The 20,583-nt window shown below is 47.3% G+C and overlaps 2 protein-coding genes across 2 annotated transcripts; one reads left to right on the top strand and one right to left on the bottom strand.

The window, feature by feature from the left end:
- Positions 1-12,523: 12,523 nt before the first annotated feature.
- On the bottom strand, positions 12,524-13,354 carry LOC115502572 (ferritin light chain-like). Its single transcript, XM_032591427.1, has one exon. It carries the CDS (start codon positions 13,272-13,274, stop codon positions 12,528-12,530), a length of 747 nt encoding a protein of 248 aa, XP_032447318.1. The 5' UTR covers positions 13,275-13,354; the 3' UTR covers positions 12,524-12,527.
- Positions 13,355-13,579: 225 nt separating this feature from the next.
- Positions 13,580-14,783, top strand: LOC115502574 (EP300-interacting inhibitor of differentiation 2-like). Its single transcript, XM_030298077.1, has one exon. It carries the CDS (start codon positions 13,668-13,670, stop codon positions 14,229-14,231), a length of 564 nt encoding a protein of 187 aa, XP_030153937.1. The 5' UTR covers positions 13,580-13,667; the 3' UTR covers positions 14,232-14,783.
- The last annotated feature ends 5,800 nt before the right edge of the window (positions 14,784-20,583 follow it).

Genomic DNA, 20,583 nt, shown 5'->3' with positions numbered 1-20,583 from the left:
AAAGGATCACTAAATCTCCAAAGTCAAAGTCCCGCTTGCTCGGGGAACCATTCCCCTTCCCTCCAGGTAGGTCAGGCGTGGCCTTTTCCCCATCTCTGTCAGATCCTAGACCCAGTTCTCAACGTCTCCCAGTGGTGGGAGCCAGGACTCAGTGCCCTGCCCCCCAACACCCCATTCTCCAGGATGTAGTAAGAGGTTTTCTTTCAAATGCACATCGAAGCATGTCACACCCTCTCATCACACGCCAGTGTGATATTTCCTTGCTTTATCAGCTCAGAGGACCTAAAAGTAGCAACACTCCAGTAGTAAGGGTCACACCCACCACCCAGATCAGACACAAGGAGTGAGTGACAGGGTCACATCTTAAAAGACATTTGTAACAATATCCTTACATAGTACTGACTACATGGCCAAAATCCTTTCCCAATTTCAGACAGCTAAACCAAAGATGTCAGGTATCTGTCAACTGCCGCAGAATTATAATGGTGGCTGTGGGGGGCGGGGAGGGGGGGAGGGAGGGAGGGTTACTTTGTAATTTGAGGAACGCCAGGTGAAAAGTTGCCCTCAAAGAATGCCTTTTCCTTCCCGTAGGCAAAGATTTATTTGCGAGACTTTTCCAGTTTCTGTGGGCAGACACAAGTTTGGAAATGAATTGTCAGGGTTTTAGACCAAGGAGGATAGCATTTGTTAGAACAAGCAATTCATACACATGGATAACAGTGACCAGACTCCTTGTCTTGCTGTTGTTCGAGATAACAAAATAGCAAAGCGTTACCAAATGTATTGGCTTCAAACAGTAATGTATGATTCCCTCGTCCAGTTTTGCAGGTGTAATACGCCCATGGGTCGTGCACCGTGTGGTTTTTATCATCACAGTGGGGACTCAAGTTTTCAGAAGGATACGCCAGGCTGGGCTTCCACATGGATGTGTTTGCTCACGTCTCACACTTCACTTGGTATGGCTAGAACACGGCTATCTTAGACTTCCTCAAATCCCAAGGATCTCATGGTTTCTGGACTTAATGGTGACTGGCTTCTACCATAGTGAGCCTATATGCTATCCAGTCTCCATTTTTCTTGCTTCTTCCAGCTGACTAACCCCCACAGGGAAGTGGGGTTAACACAACTGAAATGTCTGGGTTTTTGTTTTTTTTTTTTTTTTTGAATGGTGCTTTTGTGAATGATCACAGCTTCTTTCTTGAAGCTTGAAACACCTGGAAATAAAGGAACAGTATATTCCGCAGGGGTTCCCAGTAATACAGTGCCACCATCGACAAAGTACAGCAATCCAGGCACATTAGTTGCTAAATGTCTTCATATTTTCCCAGGACACAAATACAGAGAGAAATGGACAAATCCACCATCACTGTGAACAATTTTAACACATCTCTCTTATAAATGGATAGCTCAAACATGTAAAAATATAAAATGATTAAGCAAAAAAATTAAGGAAATTGGCCTAAGAAAGTTACACAGAATACTCTTCTATCCAACCAGTCTACAGAGAGAAGATAGAATATGTATTATTTTCAGACATACACAGAATAGTCACAAAAATTGGCCATATGCTATATGCTATATAGCATATATATGCTTTGCTATATGCTATAAAGCATATATATGATATATGCTATATGCTATAAAGCATATATCAACAAATTTCAAAGTAACAAAATGATTTAGAGTCTAAATTTTTATTTTTTTTAATATTTATTTATTTATTTATGAGAGAGAGAGAGAGAGAGAGAGAGAACACAAGCGTGGCAGGGGCAAAGAGAGAGGGAGACACAGGATCTGAAGCAGGCTCCAGGCTCTGTGCTGTCAGCAGAAAGCCCGACGTGGGGTTCAAACTCACCATCTCAAGAACTAGGAGATCGTGATCTGAGCCAAAGTCGGACGCTTAACCAACTGAGCCACCCAGGCGCCCCTAGAGTCTAAATTTTTAGAGCATACTCTCTCCCCCCAAATGTAGAAATAATGCATGAGTTAGGGAAGAAACATACATTGAAATTAGAAAATAGTTTTAATCAAACTACAAAAATTCTACGTATCAAAACTTGTGGGGTGCCAAAAAAAGATTCGTGTGTAGGATTTTTTTATAACTCCTACAAATCAATAATAAAGTCAGACGACCCCATAAAAATTGAGAAAAGACTGAAGCAAACATTTCACAAAAAAGTATATCAAAAAACACTGTTCAACCTTAGTAATCCTTGAAATAGAAGTTAAAATGCAACGACATAATATTACACCCCACAACTAGAAAAAAATTAAACTCAGGAAACAAATTGTTGGCATGTGAAGAAATGAAACACTCTAGAGGGGGTGTAAGTTGATACAACTACTTAAAAAAAATTTTTTTTTAACGTTTATTTATTCTTGAGACAGAGAGAGACAGAGCATGAACGGGGGAGGGGCAGAGAGAGAGGGAGACACAGAATCAGAAGCAGGCTCCAGGCTCCGAGCCATCAGCCCAGAGCCTGACTCGGGGCTCGAACTCACAGACCGCGAGATCGTGACCCGGGCTGAAGTTGGACGCTCAACCGACTGAGCCACCCAGGCGCCCCGATACAACTACTTTAGAAAACTTTGACATTAGCTAGTAAAGTTGAAGGTATGTATTCCTTTTGACCCCCAAATTCCATCCTTAGATATATATCCCTAGGGAATTTTTTAACATGTTCATACAAATATCATTCATAATGGCCCAAAACTAGAAATAACCCAAATCTCAAAAATAAGTGTCACTCCCCATTGCCTCCCACTTACTGACCTTCCCAAGCAAACTACACCCTGAATTTATCAGGATATTTTTATTTAGAGTGTTCCTACCTATGTCTGCAAAACAATGATAAAGAAAATTATAAACCTCATGTAATAGAAGACCTGAATAAGTGGACACACATAGCACATTAGGGGAGGAGAAGAATCCGTTTTAAAGATGCCAGTTCTCCCCCTAAATTCATCCAAGAATATGCATTTCTAAGCAAAATCCCAATAGGATTTTTATGGAAATTCTCAAACTGACTCAAAAATTCACACACAGTATGAAAGGCCAGGAACAGTTAAGACCATCTGGAAGAAGAACGAGGGAAAAGGACTCAGCCTTCTCAGATGTCAACAAAGCATATGTGTATAAGTGCCTGACATAATTATAGTAAGATCATTTGCATTGGGGTAGATAAGCAAATACATTAATACAAGAGAACACAGGGTCCGAAATAGACCAAGCAGAGGGGTGGCATTACAAATGGGCCTGGAAGACAGATCCCCTAGAAGCAGCCGGGGCTGGAACTTTGCGGGGGGGGGGGGGGGCGGATTACAACAGGAGGGTAGGCAGAGAAGTCTGCTAGAGATTTAGAGTTAAGAGGGAGGGCAAGGGAAGGACGAGATAGGTAAAAGAAAGGAGGGAGGCTGGGAGAAGAAGAGAGGATGAACAGAGGGGCAGAGAGGGAGAGGAGGAGATGGAGGAGGTTGGAGGAGGGGATGCTAGGGGAGGAGAGGAAGGATCAGGGAAAGAGGGTGGAAGGGAAGGAGGGAAGGGAAAGAGAAAAGCAGGAGGAGAACAGGAAAAAGGGGAGAGCATGTCACACAACAGTAGCCGTGGAGGGACACTTTTAGGTTTCCAGCATGGAAAGTTACAGAGCTTTCTAAACCAAGCTAGGGACTGAGATCCGATCGATCGATCGATCGTGTAGGTGTGTCTTACAAAGAATTAACTTGGCTAGGTTTTAAAATACGAAGCGACTTTTGTCCTTCCTTGGGGGTTGGGGACAACTAGAGCCTGGCCGCAATGTTGTCCACGTGCGGATTCGTCTCCCAGGCACGGTCTCCACGAGGGCGCAAGGGTTAAACACGCACGCGCGCGCAGGCGCACAGGCACGCGCTAACGTGTTCCCACGCACCATGGCGCTGTGGCGTTTTTCTGGTCTTCCCGGGAGCTGCCCAGCGGACCCAGCCGCCTGAGGTGCCCCGGCTGCTGTTGTCCCGCGGACCGATGCAGCAAATGATGACCGCGACGTCCTGCAGGCAGAGGTCCCGATCTGGCTCTGCTGCACTCTCGGGAGACCCCCAGGCAAGCGCAGCCTCTGGGGGAAAGACGCCCAACACCCGCGGCAACCAGTTAAGAGGGTTTGACCAACCCCGCTGAGTGTTCCTGGGTGTGTGCAGAGAAAGGAAGCAGCCCAGGATGCCAGCTGGCGAACGCGTTTTCCCAGCATCTATCTGGATTATTTTACATTTATCGACGGTCTCTTTGCATCTGTGGCTTAGTTTCTGGCTGCGGAACTCGGCTTGTGATAGGCTCAAAGATAGGGAATAGTCACATGCGGGGCCCTTTACATCACCAGGGAAGGAAGCTACCTTCCGGGAACCGTGCCATTTTCTTTTAGATTCAAGACCATCTCTCTCTCTTTTTTTAAATGTTTGTTTATTTTTGAGAGAGAGACAGAGCGTGAGTGGGGGAGGGGCAGAGAGAGGGGGAGACAGAATCCGAAGCAGGCTCCAGGCTCCGAGCTGTCAGCACAGAGCCCCACGCGGGGCTTGACCCCACAGACTGCAGATCATGACCCCAGCCCCTTTTGCCAGGGGCTCCTGGCGGGCTCAGTCAGTTGAGCACCCAACTCTTGATCTTGGTTGGGGTCATGAGTTCAAGCCCCATGTTGGAGATAGAACTTACTTGAAAAAGAAAAAGAAAAAGATAGTTGCTTGCCAGTCCTACAACTAGAACGTTTTTATTGGGCGGGGGGGGGGGGGGGGGGGGGGGGGAGGGGGCTGGGGGATATTTTCGATTAAGGGAGAACAATTTTTACACAACTGAAGAAGAGTAGCATCAGAAACGACAGAAAACAGTGGAATGCTCGTGGGTCTTTTGAAGCCTGTTTTCAGAAAAATCCTGAGTGATGCAGATTCTTTGCATTGCAGGAAGTATCTTTCCTGTTTGCCTCCCTGCAAAGCAGCTTGGCTTTGTGAGAATAAAACTTGACTCAACAACTTGCCATGTGATATTAACCAAGATGAGGAACGAAGTGACTACAAGCCCCAACTTTCTAAACTTTTATCTGGAAAATGAGGACTGGAAGACTTTTGAGAAACCTCCGAAATTTCAGAATTTGTAATCTCTTCGTGTCATACTCAACAAAGACAATTGCTTAGTGGAAGATTAATTTGATGTTTTCGAGGTATTTAAGACGACAGGTAAAATAAAAATACAACAAAGCATGTATCACATATATTATGTGTTAGTGTTTTCAGGAACATGAAATATGGGAAGGACGTGTTTTTGTTTAACTTTTTTTTTTTTAAGATTTTATTTTTGGCGGGTGCCTGGGTGGCTCATTGGGTTGAGTGTCTGACTTCAGCTCAGGTCATGATGTCACCGTTTGTGAGTTCGAGCCCCGCGTCGGGCTCTGTGCTGACGGCTCAGAGCCTAGAGCCTGCTTCCGATTCTATGTCTCCCTCTCTCTCTGCCCTTCCCCCACTCACGCTCTGTCTCTCTCTCTCTCTGTCTCTCTCAAAAATCAATAAACATTAAAAAAATTTTAAGAAAAAAATTAATGTTCCATTAATTAATTAATTAATGGATTAATTAATCAATTAATGTTCCATTAATTTTTTTATGCTCTGAAACAGCTTAAAATGCATTGGGGAGGCAAGTTATATTATGGGTCCCAAGAGAGGAATAGACTTGCCATCCACTGACCTCAGGCTTGGCCAGTTTGACTTAATTTGACCAGTGAAGTGTGAGCACTAATGATGAATGTCACTTCTGAACAGAAGTTTGGGGGCACCTGGGTGGCTCAGTCGGTTGAGCGACCGACTTCGGCTCAGGTTGTGACCTCGAGGTTCGTGGGTTTGAGCCCCGCATCAGGCTCTGTGCTGACAGCTCGGAGCCACAGCAGGCCCAGGGCAAGTGGGCCCTAAACTTCCTAAACCGGCCTAAACGATTGAGCTTGTGGTAATGTATATTATCGGCAAAAGCTGATGGACGGAGAGAGACAAAGTCCTTTTTGGGGGACTTAGTAGGATTTCCCTTTGGAACCATTTGGAATGGTTCTTTTGGAAGGTGAGCTCTTTGCTTCAGGAAAAATATTTACACGCTGATTGAGAACATCGCACTGTCTGAATTGTTGATCTCGAACTTACTCGTTCCATGCCTGTCTCACAGCCTTAGGGTAGCAGCAGGCTTTGCTAACCTAGCTGAATCATCAGGTAACGTGTAGATTTTTTTTTTTAATGTTTGTTTATTTTTGAGACAGAGAGAGACAGAGTTCAAGTGGGGGAGGGGCAGAGAGAGAGGGAGACACAGAATCTGAAACAGGCTCCAGGCTCCGAGCTGTCAGCACAGAGCCCGACGCGGGGCTCGAACCCACAAACCGTGAGATCATGACCCGAGCCGAAGTCGGACGTTTAACCGACTGAGCCACCCAGGCGCCCCTTAATTTTATTTTTAATGGGTAATGTGTAGATCTTAACGTTACATGCGTTTTTAAAATGTATTTATTTTGGGCGCCTGGGTGGCTCAGTCGGTTAAGCGGCCGACTTCAGCTCAGGTCATGATCTCGCGGTCCGTGAGTTCGAGCCCCGCGTCGGGCTCTGCGCTGACAGCTCGGAGCCTGGAGCCTGTTTCAGATTCTGTGTCTCCCTCTCTCTGACCCTCTCCCGTTCATGCTCTGTCTCTCTCTGTCTCAAAAATAAATAAACGTTAAAAAAATTTTTTTAAATAAAAAAAAATATTTATTTTGAGAGAGAGAGAGAACGAGTTGTGGAGGGGCAGAGAGAGAGAGGGAGAGAGAGAATCCTAAGCAAGCTCCAAGCTGTCAGCGCAGAGCCCGACTCGGGGCTCAAACTCGTGAACCTTTAGATCATGACCTGAGCTGAAATCAAGGGTTGGACGCTCAACCGGCCGAACCACCCGGTGCCCCTGTGTTAAAAGCATTTGAACAGTCGCTCCCGTAAGTTCAATTTGCACTTCACCGTTTCCTGCTCCGACAGTGCAGGTGGACTTCTAAAGGTTCGTGGCGTTTCCTTGAATTTCCTCAGATTTCAGAAACCTGCCGGGAATCTTCCTTCACCAGGGCTGCCGAGGGACCCCAGGAGCCACGTGTACTGGAGAGGCCTATCTGCCCCCTAGTGAGGGGGCCAAGCTGGAGAAGGAGGTCCTGGCTGCCCAACAACCAGGATGGTGAGAATTTGATGCCCCCAGCTCGTCCACAGCTTAGTCACTCCCTGGGTCACGTGAATTGCTCGCTCAGGAGGGACTAGAAGTGAATGTGAAGTCGTCCCGGGTCTGTCTGACTGCTCTCTGCACTGTCCTCCGTAGCATGCCGTCCTCGGGTGGCGTCAGCCTTCGAGAGGACAAAGCAGTCAAGCCAAGGGCACAGAGTAGAGCAGAGGGGTCAAGGGCACGGCCTCTAGAGTCCGATTGCGTGGGCTCACACCCTGATGCTGACATTGGCAAAAGCATGAGCCTGGCCATATTTCTGGCCCCTTGGGTGCCTCACAGGTGTATCCTACACCCTCTCTCCATTTTTTTTTTCTCTCCTCTGCTTTATCACCGATGCAGGATTAGATGGGGGCTGGCGGGGGGTGGGGGTGGGGGTGGCGGGTACAGGCCTTTGAGATCCGTGAGAGAAGGAACGAAAGAACCCGGGGCTCCTAGACTCACACACGGGTTCAGGGAATTCATGCCAACAGGAAGGTTCTCAGCTCCCCTGGTGGTGATGGTGACTGTCCACTCACATCTGAGCTCCGGGCTCAGCGGATTTTGGAGAGATGCCCAGCCCCGCCCCGCACAGAGGCCCGTGCAGGAGAAGCGCTTCCGTGGAGAAGGCAGCCGACAGCCAGCTCCAGACGGGACCGACAGGAGACACACTAGGGAAAGGGAAGAGTAGACGGAAAAGAGAGAAAAGGATGTTCTTTCATCCCCTTGGCTAATAAAAAAATTAGCTAAAAGGTTCTCATTTCCTCCCACATCTCCGGCAAGAAAAACAACACAGGCCTCCACCTCTCCTGGAATGGGTAGGTCTTGGGGCATTGACTACAGGAAAAGGGGAAACATCCCCAGGGAAAAACGCTGTTGTTGTTGTTGTTGCTGTTGTCTTTAAATAGTCTTATTCTTTTTCTTAATGGTTATTTATCTGTTTGGGGGGGGGGGGGATGGTGCAGAGAGAGAGGGAGAGAGAGAATCCCCAGCAGGCTCCACACTATGAGTGCACAGGCAGATGCGGGACTCAGTCTCCTGAGCTGTGGGATCCCGACCTGAGCCAAAATCGAGTCAGACGCTTAACCGACTGAGTCACCCAGGCGCCCCCAACCCAGTTTTGAAACAAGAGAATGTCCTGATTTTTAAAAAGACGGTAGCCCCCCAACTTATCTGCGAGGAAATACGTTCCAAGACCTGCTCCCCACCACCCCCCCCCCCCGCCGTGGATGCCTGAAACAGTGAATACCAAACCCAACATGTACGCTGTATTTTTTCCTATGTATGCATACCTCCGAGAAAAATCTGTAAATTAGGCACGGAGACAACAGCATATAATAAAAAAGGACAGGGGTGCCTGGGTGGCTCAGTTAAGCATCCGACTTCGGCTCGGGTCACGATCTCAGGGTCCGTGAGGTCGAGCCCCGCGTCAGGCTCTGTGCCGACTGCTCAGAGCCTGGAGCCTGCTTCGGATTCTGTGTCTCCCTCTCTCTCTCTCCGCCCCTCCCCCCCTCCCACACTGTCTCCCTCTGTCTCAAAAATCAACATTAAAAAAAATTACAGTACGAAAAAAACTTTTTTTAATACTTGAAAACTAAATAATTAAAAACGAATTACTCTCCTGCAATTTTAATGCGACACAAAATTTCACAGCCCGGTATCGTGCCCTTGGGTATTTTCTACATGATTTGTAATCACTGCAAACAAGCACCCGTCATTTAGATGAACTATGACCAATTTATCCAAGCCCCTGTGTGAGGCATTTTTGTTGAACGGGCCCCAAAAGAGGATGATACAGTAGACAACTGTCTTAGGCCATCCAGCCGCATTCCAGAAAGCTGTAGCTTCGGGTCAGTTGGAGCCGTGCGGGTATTCTTAGACTAAGGATGAAGAAAATGAAGCGTTTGTGTCACACCCTGGCACCGGAAGGAGGCTCCCGAGAAAGTCTTCGGTTACAGAGGGGAAAGGCTCCGAAAACAGAGCAAGTGTCTGGGGCGGTCGCATGAAAACCCCCCACCAGATACCCCCTTGAAAAAGTGTCTCCTCATGGGGTGCCTGCGGGGCTCAGTCGGTTAGGCATCTGACTCTTGGTTTGGGCTCAGGTCGTGACCTCATGGTTTGTGAAATCGAGCCCTGCATCGGGCTCTGTGCCGACAGCACGGAGCCTGCTTGGGATTCGCTGTCTCCCTCTCTCTTTGCCCCTCTCTCTCAACATAAACATTTTTACATTTGTTTCTGTAGGGGCACCTGGGTGGCTCAGTCAGTTAAGCACCTGACTTCTGGTTTCGGCTCAGGTCATGACCTCACCATTTGCAAGTTTGAGCCCCACATTGGGCTCCACACCACTGACAGTACAAAGCTCTCTCTCTGCCCCTTCCCTGCTCGTGCGTGTCCTCTCTCACTCTCTCTCTCTCTCTCTCGGTATAAATAAACTTAAAAATGTGTTTTTAATTTTTAAATCTCCTTTAAAAAAATTCTCTTTATTTTTGTCCTGTAAAAAAACAAAAAACAAAAAAACAAAAAACAAAACTGTGAATCCCCTAATATGAGTTCCTTTAATTGTTTAGTCTGTGGCATGATTGACACTGTCCTCAAATGATCCAGAAATAGTGGCAGCAAGTCAGAGACAAAGATGCTTCAGCCACTGGAAGTACAGTCTTGGGAGCACTAGCCAACCCGGAATCTATCTCAAAGTTTTGCTTTTATCTCTCCACGTGAGCACTTCTGTTTAAGACTATAATTTTGTTTATAGCCATTCTTGTGCCCAGATAATAGGAAGGATTTTCAACTTCTGCTGTAAGGTCATTTGGGGCCTCAGAGGGCAGGATTATACGTGCCTCCATAGGATTATAGCAAAATTACTACAATTTCTAGTTCCTCCCCTAATAATATATGTTGTTACCTACATCTGGGAACTCTTTTGTTAAGTATTTGTGATTTTCTGGGCAGCCTGAGAGTGGGAGCACGGACCTGTGGGTCTCCAGCCCAGCCTGGGAGCTGCCTTGAAGGAGCCCCACGTGGGGTGTCTGTCTGGCTAGGTCACTGGAGCACACAAGTCTTGATCTCGAGGTTGTGGGTTCAAGCCCCACACTGGGTGTAGAGATTACTTAAAAACAAAATCTTAAAAAAAAAACAACGGGGGCGCCTGGGTGGCGCAGTCGGTTAAGCGTCCGACTTCAGCCAGGTCACGATCTCGCGGTCCGTGAGTTCGAGCCCCGCGTCGGTCTCTGGGCTGATGGCTCGGAGCCTGGAGCCTGTTTCCGATTCTGTGTCTCCCTCTCTCTCTGCCCCTCCCCCGTTCATGCTCTGTCTCTCTCTGTCCCAAAAATAAATAAACGTTTAAAAAAAAAAAAAAACAACAACAACAACAACAAAAAAGAGCCACACCTAGAGTGATGGCAGAGATTCTGGTGAAGAGCTGTGTTTGAAGCAGCAAGGAGGCTGAATGTTGTGTTTTATAAATGCGATGCTCGGACCAGGAAAATTAAATGAGAACATATAGCTACTCCTTTAAAAAAAATTTTTTTAAGTTTCATTTGTTTAAGAAATCTCTACACCCAACGTGGGGCTCGAACTCATGACCCAGAGATCAAGAGTCACATACTCTCCTGACTGAGCCAGTCAAGTGCTCCCAGAACATCTACTCCTGATAGGGCAGAGAGCAGTGAGTCATTAACGTTACTTGCTGATGCCCGGGAATCACAGCCATCATGATGGGAGTCACCACCAGCAAAATCAATGATAGAATTTCCTGGGGCGCCTGAGTGGCACAGTAGGTTAAGGGTCCGACTTTGGCTCAGGTCATGATCTCAAGGTTCATGAGTTCAAGTCCTGCACTGGGCTCTGTGCTGACAGCTCAGAGCCTGGAGCCTGCTTCAGATTCTGTCTCTCCCTCTCTCCTCTGACCCTGTTACCCTCTGTCTCTCTCTCTCAAAAATAAACATTAAAAAAATAAATTGAAAAAAAGAATTTCCCTCTCTGAAGTCTTTCCATTAATTAGAATAAAGAGAACGTAATTGGAGAACCAATATTTAAGATGTTGTAATATTATGAGACACATAACAAAAATAGCAATGACTATGTACCTATCAAGAAAATGAACTACTGGGGTGCCTCACTGGCTCAGTCCACGGAGCATGTGTCTCTTGATCTCCACTTGGTGAGTTCGAGCCCACATTGGGGTTAGGGTTTACTTAAAATTTTTAAAAATGTTTAAAGAAAATTAACTATAACCACAATGGAAAACATGGGTGAATCTCATAAAAATAGTGCGTGAAACCAGACACAAGCGTATACAATTTCAAAAAGTAAGCGACACTGGCAGGTCTGGGTGGCTTAGTCAGTTAATTCACTGGATTTCTGCTCAGGTCGTGAGTTTTAATTCCTCATCGGGGCTCTGCACTGAGGGGGCAAGCCTGGTTGGGATTCTTTATCTCAAAAATAAACTTAAAAATTTTTTTTAATAAGCAAAACTAAAATACAGGAATGCACCCCCAGGAATAGAACAAAAAGCAAAGCAAGTAAACAATGACCATAAATACCAGGCTAGCAGTTACCTCCCGGTAGAAAGGAGATTCTTGTGAAGGGGGAAGGGTTCGGGAATATGGGGAGTCAATTTCCAGTGGTGGTTACATGGCTGTTCACTTTCTGATAAATCATTCCGCTGTATACTTTTGTATACTTTTCTGCATATAGGTTATGTCACACAAATAAGATTTAGAAGAACATAACCGTCCAAGAGTAGCTAAAGAAGTTTTAAAGATAACAAGGGGTTATTATTATAAAGCTTTAATTGTTAAGAGGATTGTTATGGGTGGGAGGGGGGGGCACCTGGGTGGCTCAGTCCCTTAAGTCTCCGACTTCACAGTTCCTGGGCCCCATGTCCGGCTCTGTGCTGACAGCTCAGAGCCTGGAGCCTGCTTGGGATTTTGTGTCTCCCTGTCTCTCTGCCCCTCCCCCACTCGTGCGCGCGCTCTCTCTCCTTCAAAAATAAACATTAAAAATGTAAAAAAAAAAAAAAAAAAGAGAGAGAGAGAGGATTGCTATGGGGAAGATAGGCAAATGAATAAATGGAAAATAATAACATCCTCCCCACCCACCCACCCCCAAAACAAACAAAAAACCAACAATCTAGGATATCTTGGTGTATAATACAGGCAGCGTTTCTGTTTTTCATTGCAAAAAGCTTTATTGTTTCCATTGGGTCGACAGTTTGGGAGAGGGCTCCGTCGTCGTCGTTAAAAAGCTGCTCAGACAAGCCCAGGCAGAAGCCCTGGCACTAAGGGGATGCCAGAGGGGCCCCTCCAGGGTTGCTGGGCTCCAGAGGCTAGTCGAGCTTGAAGGTGAGCCTTTCGAAGAGATACTCGCCCAGCGCGGCCTGAGGGCCGGCCAGCCTGCGGAGGTTAGTCAGGTGGCTGCCCATCTGCTTGATGAGTTTCACCTCCTCGCCCAGGAAATGGTTCTCCAGGAAGTCACAGAGATAAGCGTCGGCACGGGCAGAACCCAGGGCATGCAGATCCAAAACTGCCTCGTTCAGGTTCTTCTCCAGGACTAGAGCCGTTTCCATGGCGTCCAGGGCTTTACCCCACTCGTCGTGCGACGGCTTCTGCACGTCCTGGAAGAGCGCGCTGCCGCTCCGCTGGTTTTGCAACTTCAAGAGCCGCTGGGCACCCTCGCGCTTCTTCAGGGCTAACTCGCGGAAGAAGTGGCCCAAGCCCTGCAGAGCCACATCGCTGCTGTCGAAATAGAAGCCCAGAGAGAGGTAAGTGTTGGAGGCCCGCAGATGCATGTTGACCAGGCAGTTGACGGAGGCCTCCACCTCGGGGGAATAATTCTGACGACCCTGAGAGCTCATGATTGGTCGGCAACAAGGCGCTAAGCTCAAAAAACGGTGTTGGTTGGCCCCAGAGGCAGAGGGTGGCTGAGAAGGTGGTTCCGGGGGTTGAGACTGTAAAGGCGGCTGGAGGGTGGTCTGAGGCTGGAATAAGGGGTGTCCCTGGGTCTGGTCAGTCCAAGCTCTGTTGAAGCACGAGGCAGATCCAGCAGACCGCCGGGCGCACTGCAGATGTGGCATTATAATCACCGGAGAACAAGAAGCGTAGAGAGGAGCATGTTGGGTGGAACCTGGGGAAAGCCAACAAGAAGCAACCTTGTAAGACTCTCCTGGGGTAAACGTTAAACTGACTCAAACGGAAAATAGGGACGCGCCCTTCGACGTGCCGTTGCCCGCTCGGGGCCGTTTCGGCTGTGATGACGCTTCTGGCCGCGAGGTGGCGCCTGGCGGGGCACGGGCGCCGGGAATGACGCGTGCGCAGCGCTCCTAGGTGTATCCGTAGGATAAACGCACGCGCCGCGTTCACCGGTGCGCACAGCGCTCGCGCACACGCACTTACGCGCCCGCCCGTAGTCGCGACGTCCCGTTTTTCCAATTTTTCTGGGAGCGGCCGAGCTGACCCCGGGGTCCGAGATGTCCGAGCTGCCCCCCGACAGCGGTGTCCGGCAGACGGACGCGGCGAATGGCCACCGCGACGCCCCGCGGGTGGAGGTAGGCGGCGGGAGGCTGGAGCCGGCCCCGGCGGGGCCTGCGGAGCCCGGGGAAGGTCCGGTGGCGGCGCCCGGGGAGGCCCGCGACGCACAGGTAGCCCGAGTGTTGGCGGAGCCAGCGGAGGAAGAGGGTGCGCAGGCCAGACCCCGATCCCGGCCCGGGAACGGCCCGGGGCTGGCTGCGTTGCCGTACCTCCGCCTCCGTCACCCACTTAGCGTTTTAGGAATCAATTACCAGCAGTTCCTGCGCCACTACCTGGAACACTACCCGATCGCTCCGGGCAGAATTCAGGAGCTGGGAGAACGCCGCAGGAGGTTTGTGGAGGCCTGCAGAGCCCGGGAAGCAGCGTTTGATGCCGAGTACCAGCGGAATCCCCAGAGGATGGACTTTGACATTTTGACATTTACGGTAGCCCTCACTGCGTCCGAGGTCATCAATCCTCTGATAGAGGAACTTGGTTGTGACAAGTACATAAGTAGAGAATAGTCTGGTGGCGAAACCACTGCAGAGGGGAGCCTCTGTTTTCAAGTCTCACGCCAGTCCTGTCCCTCGATTTTAGAAGGTCAAAGTGTATGAGATAAGGCGAGGCATAGTTGCGGGGGGGAAGGGCGTTTATCGCGACAAAGCCTCAGAAAAATTCAAAGTCTTGTGACTCCTGTAACTGTTGAGTTTGGGGTTGATACAGAGCCTTCTCCCTGTGTTGTGGAAATGACTTTCAAAATTGCTTCACTGAAAAGTGAAGGATAGTTTTCAGGACATTGAGACCCGATGAAGAACTGTGGCCAGCATCGGAGCCCATGATGACGAAAGAAACTCTCAAATCGTGATGGGGAGGAATAAGGAGCCACGGCGGAGTTATCCCGTGGAGAGACTGGAAGCCTATGGCGAGAACTTGACATTGCCCGAATATGTGCTCTGTTCACGTCAGGTTCAACAGAAGGTTTTAGCACAAGATCGACTTTGTGTTTTGTGAAGCATTTCAAACGGCAAGCAGTGTAACTTGTATATATTACCTGATAAACCTTGTATTCGAGAATATCTGAAGATTCTGGAATTTTTTTTCTTTCATTTTTAATGTGTTTAAGCTTTTTTTTTTTTTTTTTTGGTAAATCTATTCAGAAAACCCCCAAAATGTGAAATATACACCGAAAGTTCTTCCATCCCTGTCCCCTCCATCCAGTCCCCACCACAACCCACGTCTGCAAGGTGCCTCTCCTGTCGTTGCTTTGTGTACACACAAGCAAATGCAAATTTGGGGTTTTTTTTTTCATTTCTTCACAAAAGTGGGCATACTTACTGATTTACACGTTGCTCATTCAGTAAGAATGTACCTTGAAGATCCTTCCAAACCACGGCATTGCCTCCTTCTTTGTTCTTTTTCAGAGCTGCGTTCTGTTTCATTCTGTGGTTGATTATGTTGTAATTTACTTATCCAGGAACATATCGATGGGCATTCACGTTCTCCATCTTTGTCTTTAGATTTTTTTATGTCAGAAATTCATCATTTATTTTAGAAGATAATTCTCAGTAAAATCTAATTTTTGATCCGACAAATTTTCCTTTTTTTTTTTTTTAACCTTTTATCGCTTCACCCATTTTCTGTTGGCAAAAAAAAAAAAAAAAAAAAAAAAAAGGCTGTGAAAGGTAACCTTGTATGCATATCACAGGGCCTGTGCGCAAATGCTTTGATGGAAATGACCTTGTCGCGTTTTGCCATCTGTGCAATGGGGCATAGCGTAACCTTTGATGGTGTAATACGGCATTTTTCCTTGGGGCATCTTCTAATCAGCAGCTTCTTAGATTCTTTGTTATGTGTAACATCCATAGTGTGAATTTCCAGAAGTGAGAATTCTGGGCCAGGGTACTCATTGGAAATTGTATGTATATTCCCTTTTCTGCAAACCCTGTGTTCGTATCTTTTATCCATTTCTCTCCTGAAGAATTGGTGTTCTTTGTTGATTCCAGTAGCTGGCGGTGTAATATGTGAGATAGGATAATAGCTTGTAATGTGATTTATGGATATCTTTCCCCAGTTAGTCACTTGTGTCTGGTTTTCCTGAAAGCCTTTGGGCAGGCAGGTTTTGCTTTGGTTTTTGTTTGCTGTTTTCTTTTAAACCAGTAAGGTATTGAATCTCAAGATTTTCTTGGGGGGTGTGTGTGCCTGTGTGTAGTTTCTTTGTGCATATTTGAGTCTCTGAACACTTGGAATTTATCCTGATGTACAGTAAGAATTCAAAATTTATTTTTCAGGGGCTACTGGTTGCCCCATCACCAGTTACCAACTAGTCCTTCTTTTCCCTGCTCACTTTGTTTAAAGATGCCTCTTCGTCATATACTAAGCTGTGTTTTTGATTTTCTGACTACGTAGTTTTAAATCTGGTAGTTTTTAACGTTTATTTGTTTTTGAGAAAGTGCGCGAGCAGGGGAGGGGCAGAGAGAGAGGGAGACCCAAAATCTGAAACAGACTCCAGGCTCTGAGCTGTCAGCACAGAGCCCCATGCGAGGCTCGAGCTCACAAACTGTGAAATCATGACCTGAGCTGAAGTCAGATACTTAACCGACTGAGCCCCCCAGGCGCCTCTCAAGCAAAGCTTTTTTTTTTTTTTTTTTTTAGAATCACATGACAGTTAATTTATCATTAAGATACTGAGTCTTCCTATCCCAATGGTCTATTTTCCCTTTAAAAAAAAATTTTTTTTTTAAGTAATCTCTACACCCAACGTGGGGCTCAAACTCCCAACCCTGAGATCAAGAGTCACGTGCTCTGCAGACTGAGCCAGCCAGGCACCCCTATTTTCCCATTTTTTAAAAGACTTCCCCCCAAAAAATGCAGCACCCAGGTGGCTCAGTTGAGCACCTGACTCTTGATTTAGGCTCAGGTGGTGATCCCAGGGTCCTGGGATGAAGCCTCATGAGCCTGCTTGAGATATTCTCTCTCTCTCTCTCTCTCTCTCTCTCTCTCTCTCTCTCTCAATTAAAAGAACAAACAAACTTCCTTTGTGTTCTTCAGTGTTAGGAGCGCCTGGGTGGCTCAGTCGGTTCAGCGTCCCAACTTCAGCTCAGGTTATAATCTCGCGGTTCGTGAGTTCAAGCCCACGCGGTTCGTGAGTTCAAGCCCACATCGGGCTGGTGGCTGTCAGCACGGAGCCTGCTTCAGATCTGTCCCTTTCTCTCTCTCTGCTCCTTCCCTGCTGGTTCTCTCTCTCTCAAAACAAATAAGTAAACTTTAAAAACATAACCCTAGGATCACTGAAGATTCCGCAAAGGCCTTTGACAAAATTCAGTAATCATTCTTGATCAAACACCCACCGAGCAACAGACACATATGTGAAGAACTTCCACAAAATCAGGAACAAGACAAGGGTGCTTGACTATCATTCACATTGTTTTACAGGAGACAGAAGGCACCGGCCCAGGAATTAATAAGGAGAAAGAAATTCAAGGTAGAAAAGTTGTAAAGAGGCATTACTTTCACTGTTGAATATGACCTGTTCTTCAACCTAAGAACCACAGGAAAAACCACCATAAACAAGAGAATTCGGTGTGTTAACAGGCTATCAAATAAATATGGAGACATTACATTTTTTTGAAATCAATTATCCTCTTTCTATTTGAGAGAGAGCGAGAGAGTGCTAGCAGGGGAGAGGGGCAGCGGGAGAAAGAGAATCCCAAGCAGGCTCCACGCTCGGCGCTGAGCCCGATCCCGCAACCCTGGGATCACCACCTGAGCCGATGTCAAGAGTTGGACGCTCAACCGACTGAGCTCCCCGGGTGCCCGGAAATGCATTATTTTCAAACACACAGGCAAACTTTTAGAAAAAATGTAACAAAGAATCCTCATTTATGTAGAAAAAACAGGAAAGATAAAGTAGCTAGGAATAAATAGATCCGCCAGAGATCTACTTTCGGAACATTCATTTAGGGGCAAACAATATTCTTTTGGTTTAAATATTTATTTTTTTGAGGGCTAGCACGCGCGAGCCAGCGTGAGCAGGGGAGGGGCCGAAGAGGGGGGTGGAGGTTTTGAAGTGGGCTCTGTGCTGACGCCAGATCAGGACCTGAGCGGAAGTTGGACCTTAACCCACTGAGCCACCCCGACGCCCTCCTACGGTTATTTTTATAGTCCCCACCATGATGAAGTAGTTACTGATGATGCACGATCTTCCTGTGCCTCGAGTGATCCTTATTTACAAATGAGGTATAAGCCTTTTGATGTGCTTCTGGATGTCTGTCTTTTTTGTTTTTTCTTTCAGTAGGCTTCCCGCCCAGCACAGAGCCCACCTGAGCTGAGGAGTGACCAGGTGGCTCGATCAGTGTCCCAACTCCTGATTTCAGATCAGGTCATGATCCCAGGGTTGTGGGATCGAGCCCCACATCGGGCTCTGAGCTGAGCAAGGAACCACATCGGGCTCTGAGCTGAGCAAGGAATCTGCTTGGGATTTTCTCTCTCTCTTCCCGCCTCCACCCCCTCCTCAGCCTCTCACCCTCTTCAAAACAAATAAACAAACTTAAAAAAAAAAAAAAAAAAAAAAAAAAAAAGGCCTGAGCTGAGACCAAGAGTCTGACACTTAACTGACTGAACCACTCAGGCGCCGCCCCCCCCCCCCCGGCTTTTATTTAAGGATGTTCGTATAAGTGTTCCCTAAGTGTCATTTTCTTGTGCACTATTTGTTAGTTTTAGAGTTTAAATTTTTTTTCTTTATGTTTATTTTTGAGAGAGAGACAGAGTGTGAGCAGGGGAGGGGCAGAGAGAGGGAGACACAGAATCCAAAGCAGGCTCCAGGCTCTGAGCTGTCAGAGCCCAACTCGGGACTTGAACTCACGAACTGGGAGATCATGACCTGAGCCAAAGTCGGACGCTTAACCGACTGAGCCACCCAGGCGGCCCTGTTACTTTTAAATTTTAATGTTATTATAACATCATTTAAATAATTTGGAAGTTTTTCCTTTCCTAAGTTCTGGAACACCTTAAAATCCACTGGAATTGTCCTGGTAAGGTTTGATAGCATTTCCTTTGGGACTGTCCAGGCTGGTATTGGGGACAGTGAGGGTGAGAGTCCTGATGTCCCTTTCCCTACTTTCCCCGATGGTAAGAGCTGTAGATTTTGAGGTACTTAAAATTACAAAAGTGTCCACACTGAGTCAGAATGTAGCATTTTTCCTGACTTTATTTTAATGTAAGTTTTTTTTTCTTTTTTTTAATGTTCATTTATTTATTTTGAGAGAGGGCACGTGCCAGGGGAGGGGCAGAGAGAATCCCAAGCAGGCTCCACGCCATCAGCGCAGGGCCCAACAAGGGGCTTGATCCCACGAATGGTGAGATCATGACCTGAGCCAAAACCAAGAGTCGGATGCTTAACCGACTAAGCCACCAGGGGCCCCTTTCCTGACCTTCTTGATTAAATGCCTTTCTTTACACTCAGTGGTAACAGAGGGGAGTTGCTGAACTTGGAGAGTGTTATGCAATAAATAGAAGCAGGTGACCTGTAAAACTGCAAAATAGTCTTCGACAAGCATGTGGTGGGATCGCAAGGTTGGAACCGTCTCTCTGGGTTCAGGAAGTCAGCCTGGAGTTTCTGCTTATCAGGTTACCCACAGAGGCTGCTTATTCCCCCGAGTTCTTCCAGGATCTGGCCTGAGACAGAAATTGCAGGTCTCTGCCCCGCAGGGAAACTGAACTGGGGTTTAGAGAAAAACGAGGTTTGTTGCCCAAACACTAAGCATTGTGATAACTCAGGTTTCCACAGTTCTAAGCTGCTTAGTCAAACGTTGTGTCCCTTAGTTTGCCCAGAAAAGGACGCTGAGGCTTAGAAGGTCAAATTGTTTTTCCGGATCCATCTGACTCCAAATCGCACCAAGGGGCAGTGACCTAACCGGGTGTTAGCCTCTCAGGAGGGAGAGTGGGCCCGGGGGCAGGAGGGTGAACATGAAGAGCATCACTCGTGGTGCCAGGTGTCTTGGGATCAAATTCCGATCTTGACATCCATCTGTGAGGCCCCAGGCTTATTACTCAATGCCCGGTTTCCCATAAGTTTATGCCACCTGCTCCTTCTACATCTTTCTGACTGATGGAATCTTATAATAGAGGTGAAATATATAAGCTTTTGGAATTTCTGAGGAGGGGAACACAAGAATCTAGAGTCCTAGACCAACGCACATCCTTAGAATATGTAAATATTGTCATGGAAACCAAATTAAGATTTTTTTTAAGGAAAATCTGAATACATGGGGTGCCTGGCTGGGTCAGTCGGAACAGCATGGGACTCTTGATTTCAGGGTCATGAGTTCAAGCCCCATGTTGGGTGTAGAGATCACTAAAAAGAAATAAACTTAAAGAGGCGCCTGGGTGGCTCAGTCGGTTCAGCAACTGACTTGGGCTCAGGTCATGATCTCGCGGTCTGTGAGTTCAAACCCCGCGTCGGGCTCTGTGCTGAGAGCTTGGATCCTGGAGCCTGGAACCTGCTTCGGATTCTGTGTCCCCCTCTCTCTCTGCCCCTCCCCAGCACTCTCTTTCTCTCTTTCTCAAAGGTAAATAAACATTAAAAATTTTTGAATTAAAAAAAAAAAAAAGCTTAGAACTTTCAGCCCCACCCCCAACCTCTGGGGAAGAGGGACGGGCTGGAGGGTGTTAATCACCCGTGGCAGGCGATTTGATCAGTCACGTCTACATAATGAAACCTCCATAAAACCCCTAAACAACGGTTTGGGGAGAGTCCAAGTTGGTGAGCACATTGAGTTACTGGGAGCGGTGCACCCAGCAAGAGCAGGGACGTGGCGCCCCCTCTTCCCGCAGGCTGGGCCCTATGTCTCTCTCCCATGTGGCTGTTCTTGTGTCTTT

The sequence above is a fragment of the Lynx canadensis genome, chromosome E2 (assembly GCF_007474595.2).
Source record: "Lynx canadensis isolate LIC74 chromosome E2, mLynCan4.pri.v2, whole genome shotgun sequence".
Lineage (NCBI taxonomy): Eukaryota > Metazoa > Chordata > Mammalia > Carnivora > Felidae > Lynx > Lynx canadensis.
Note: the sequence above shows the minus strand (reverse complement) of the source record. Positions and strands in the feature narration are given on the sequence as shown.

Excerpts from the sequence above, each read along its gene's own strand:
- LOC115502572 (XM_032591427.1), bottom strand. The coding sequence starts at position 13,274 with ATGCCACATCTGCAGTGCGCCCGGCGGTCTGCTGGATCTGCCTCGTGC.
- LOC115502574 (XM_030298077.1), top strand. The coding sequence starts at position 13,668 with ATGTCCGAGCTGCCCCCCGACAGCGGTGTCCGGCAGACGGACGCGGCG.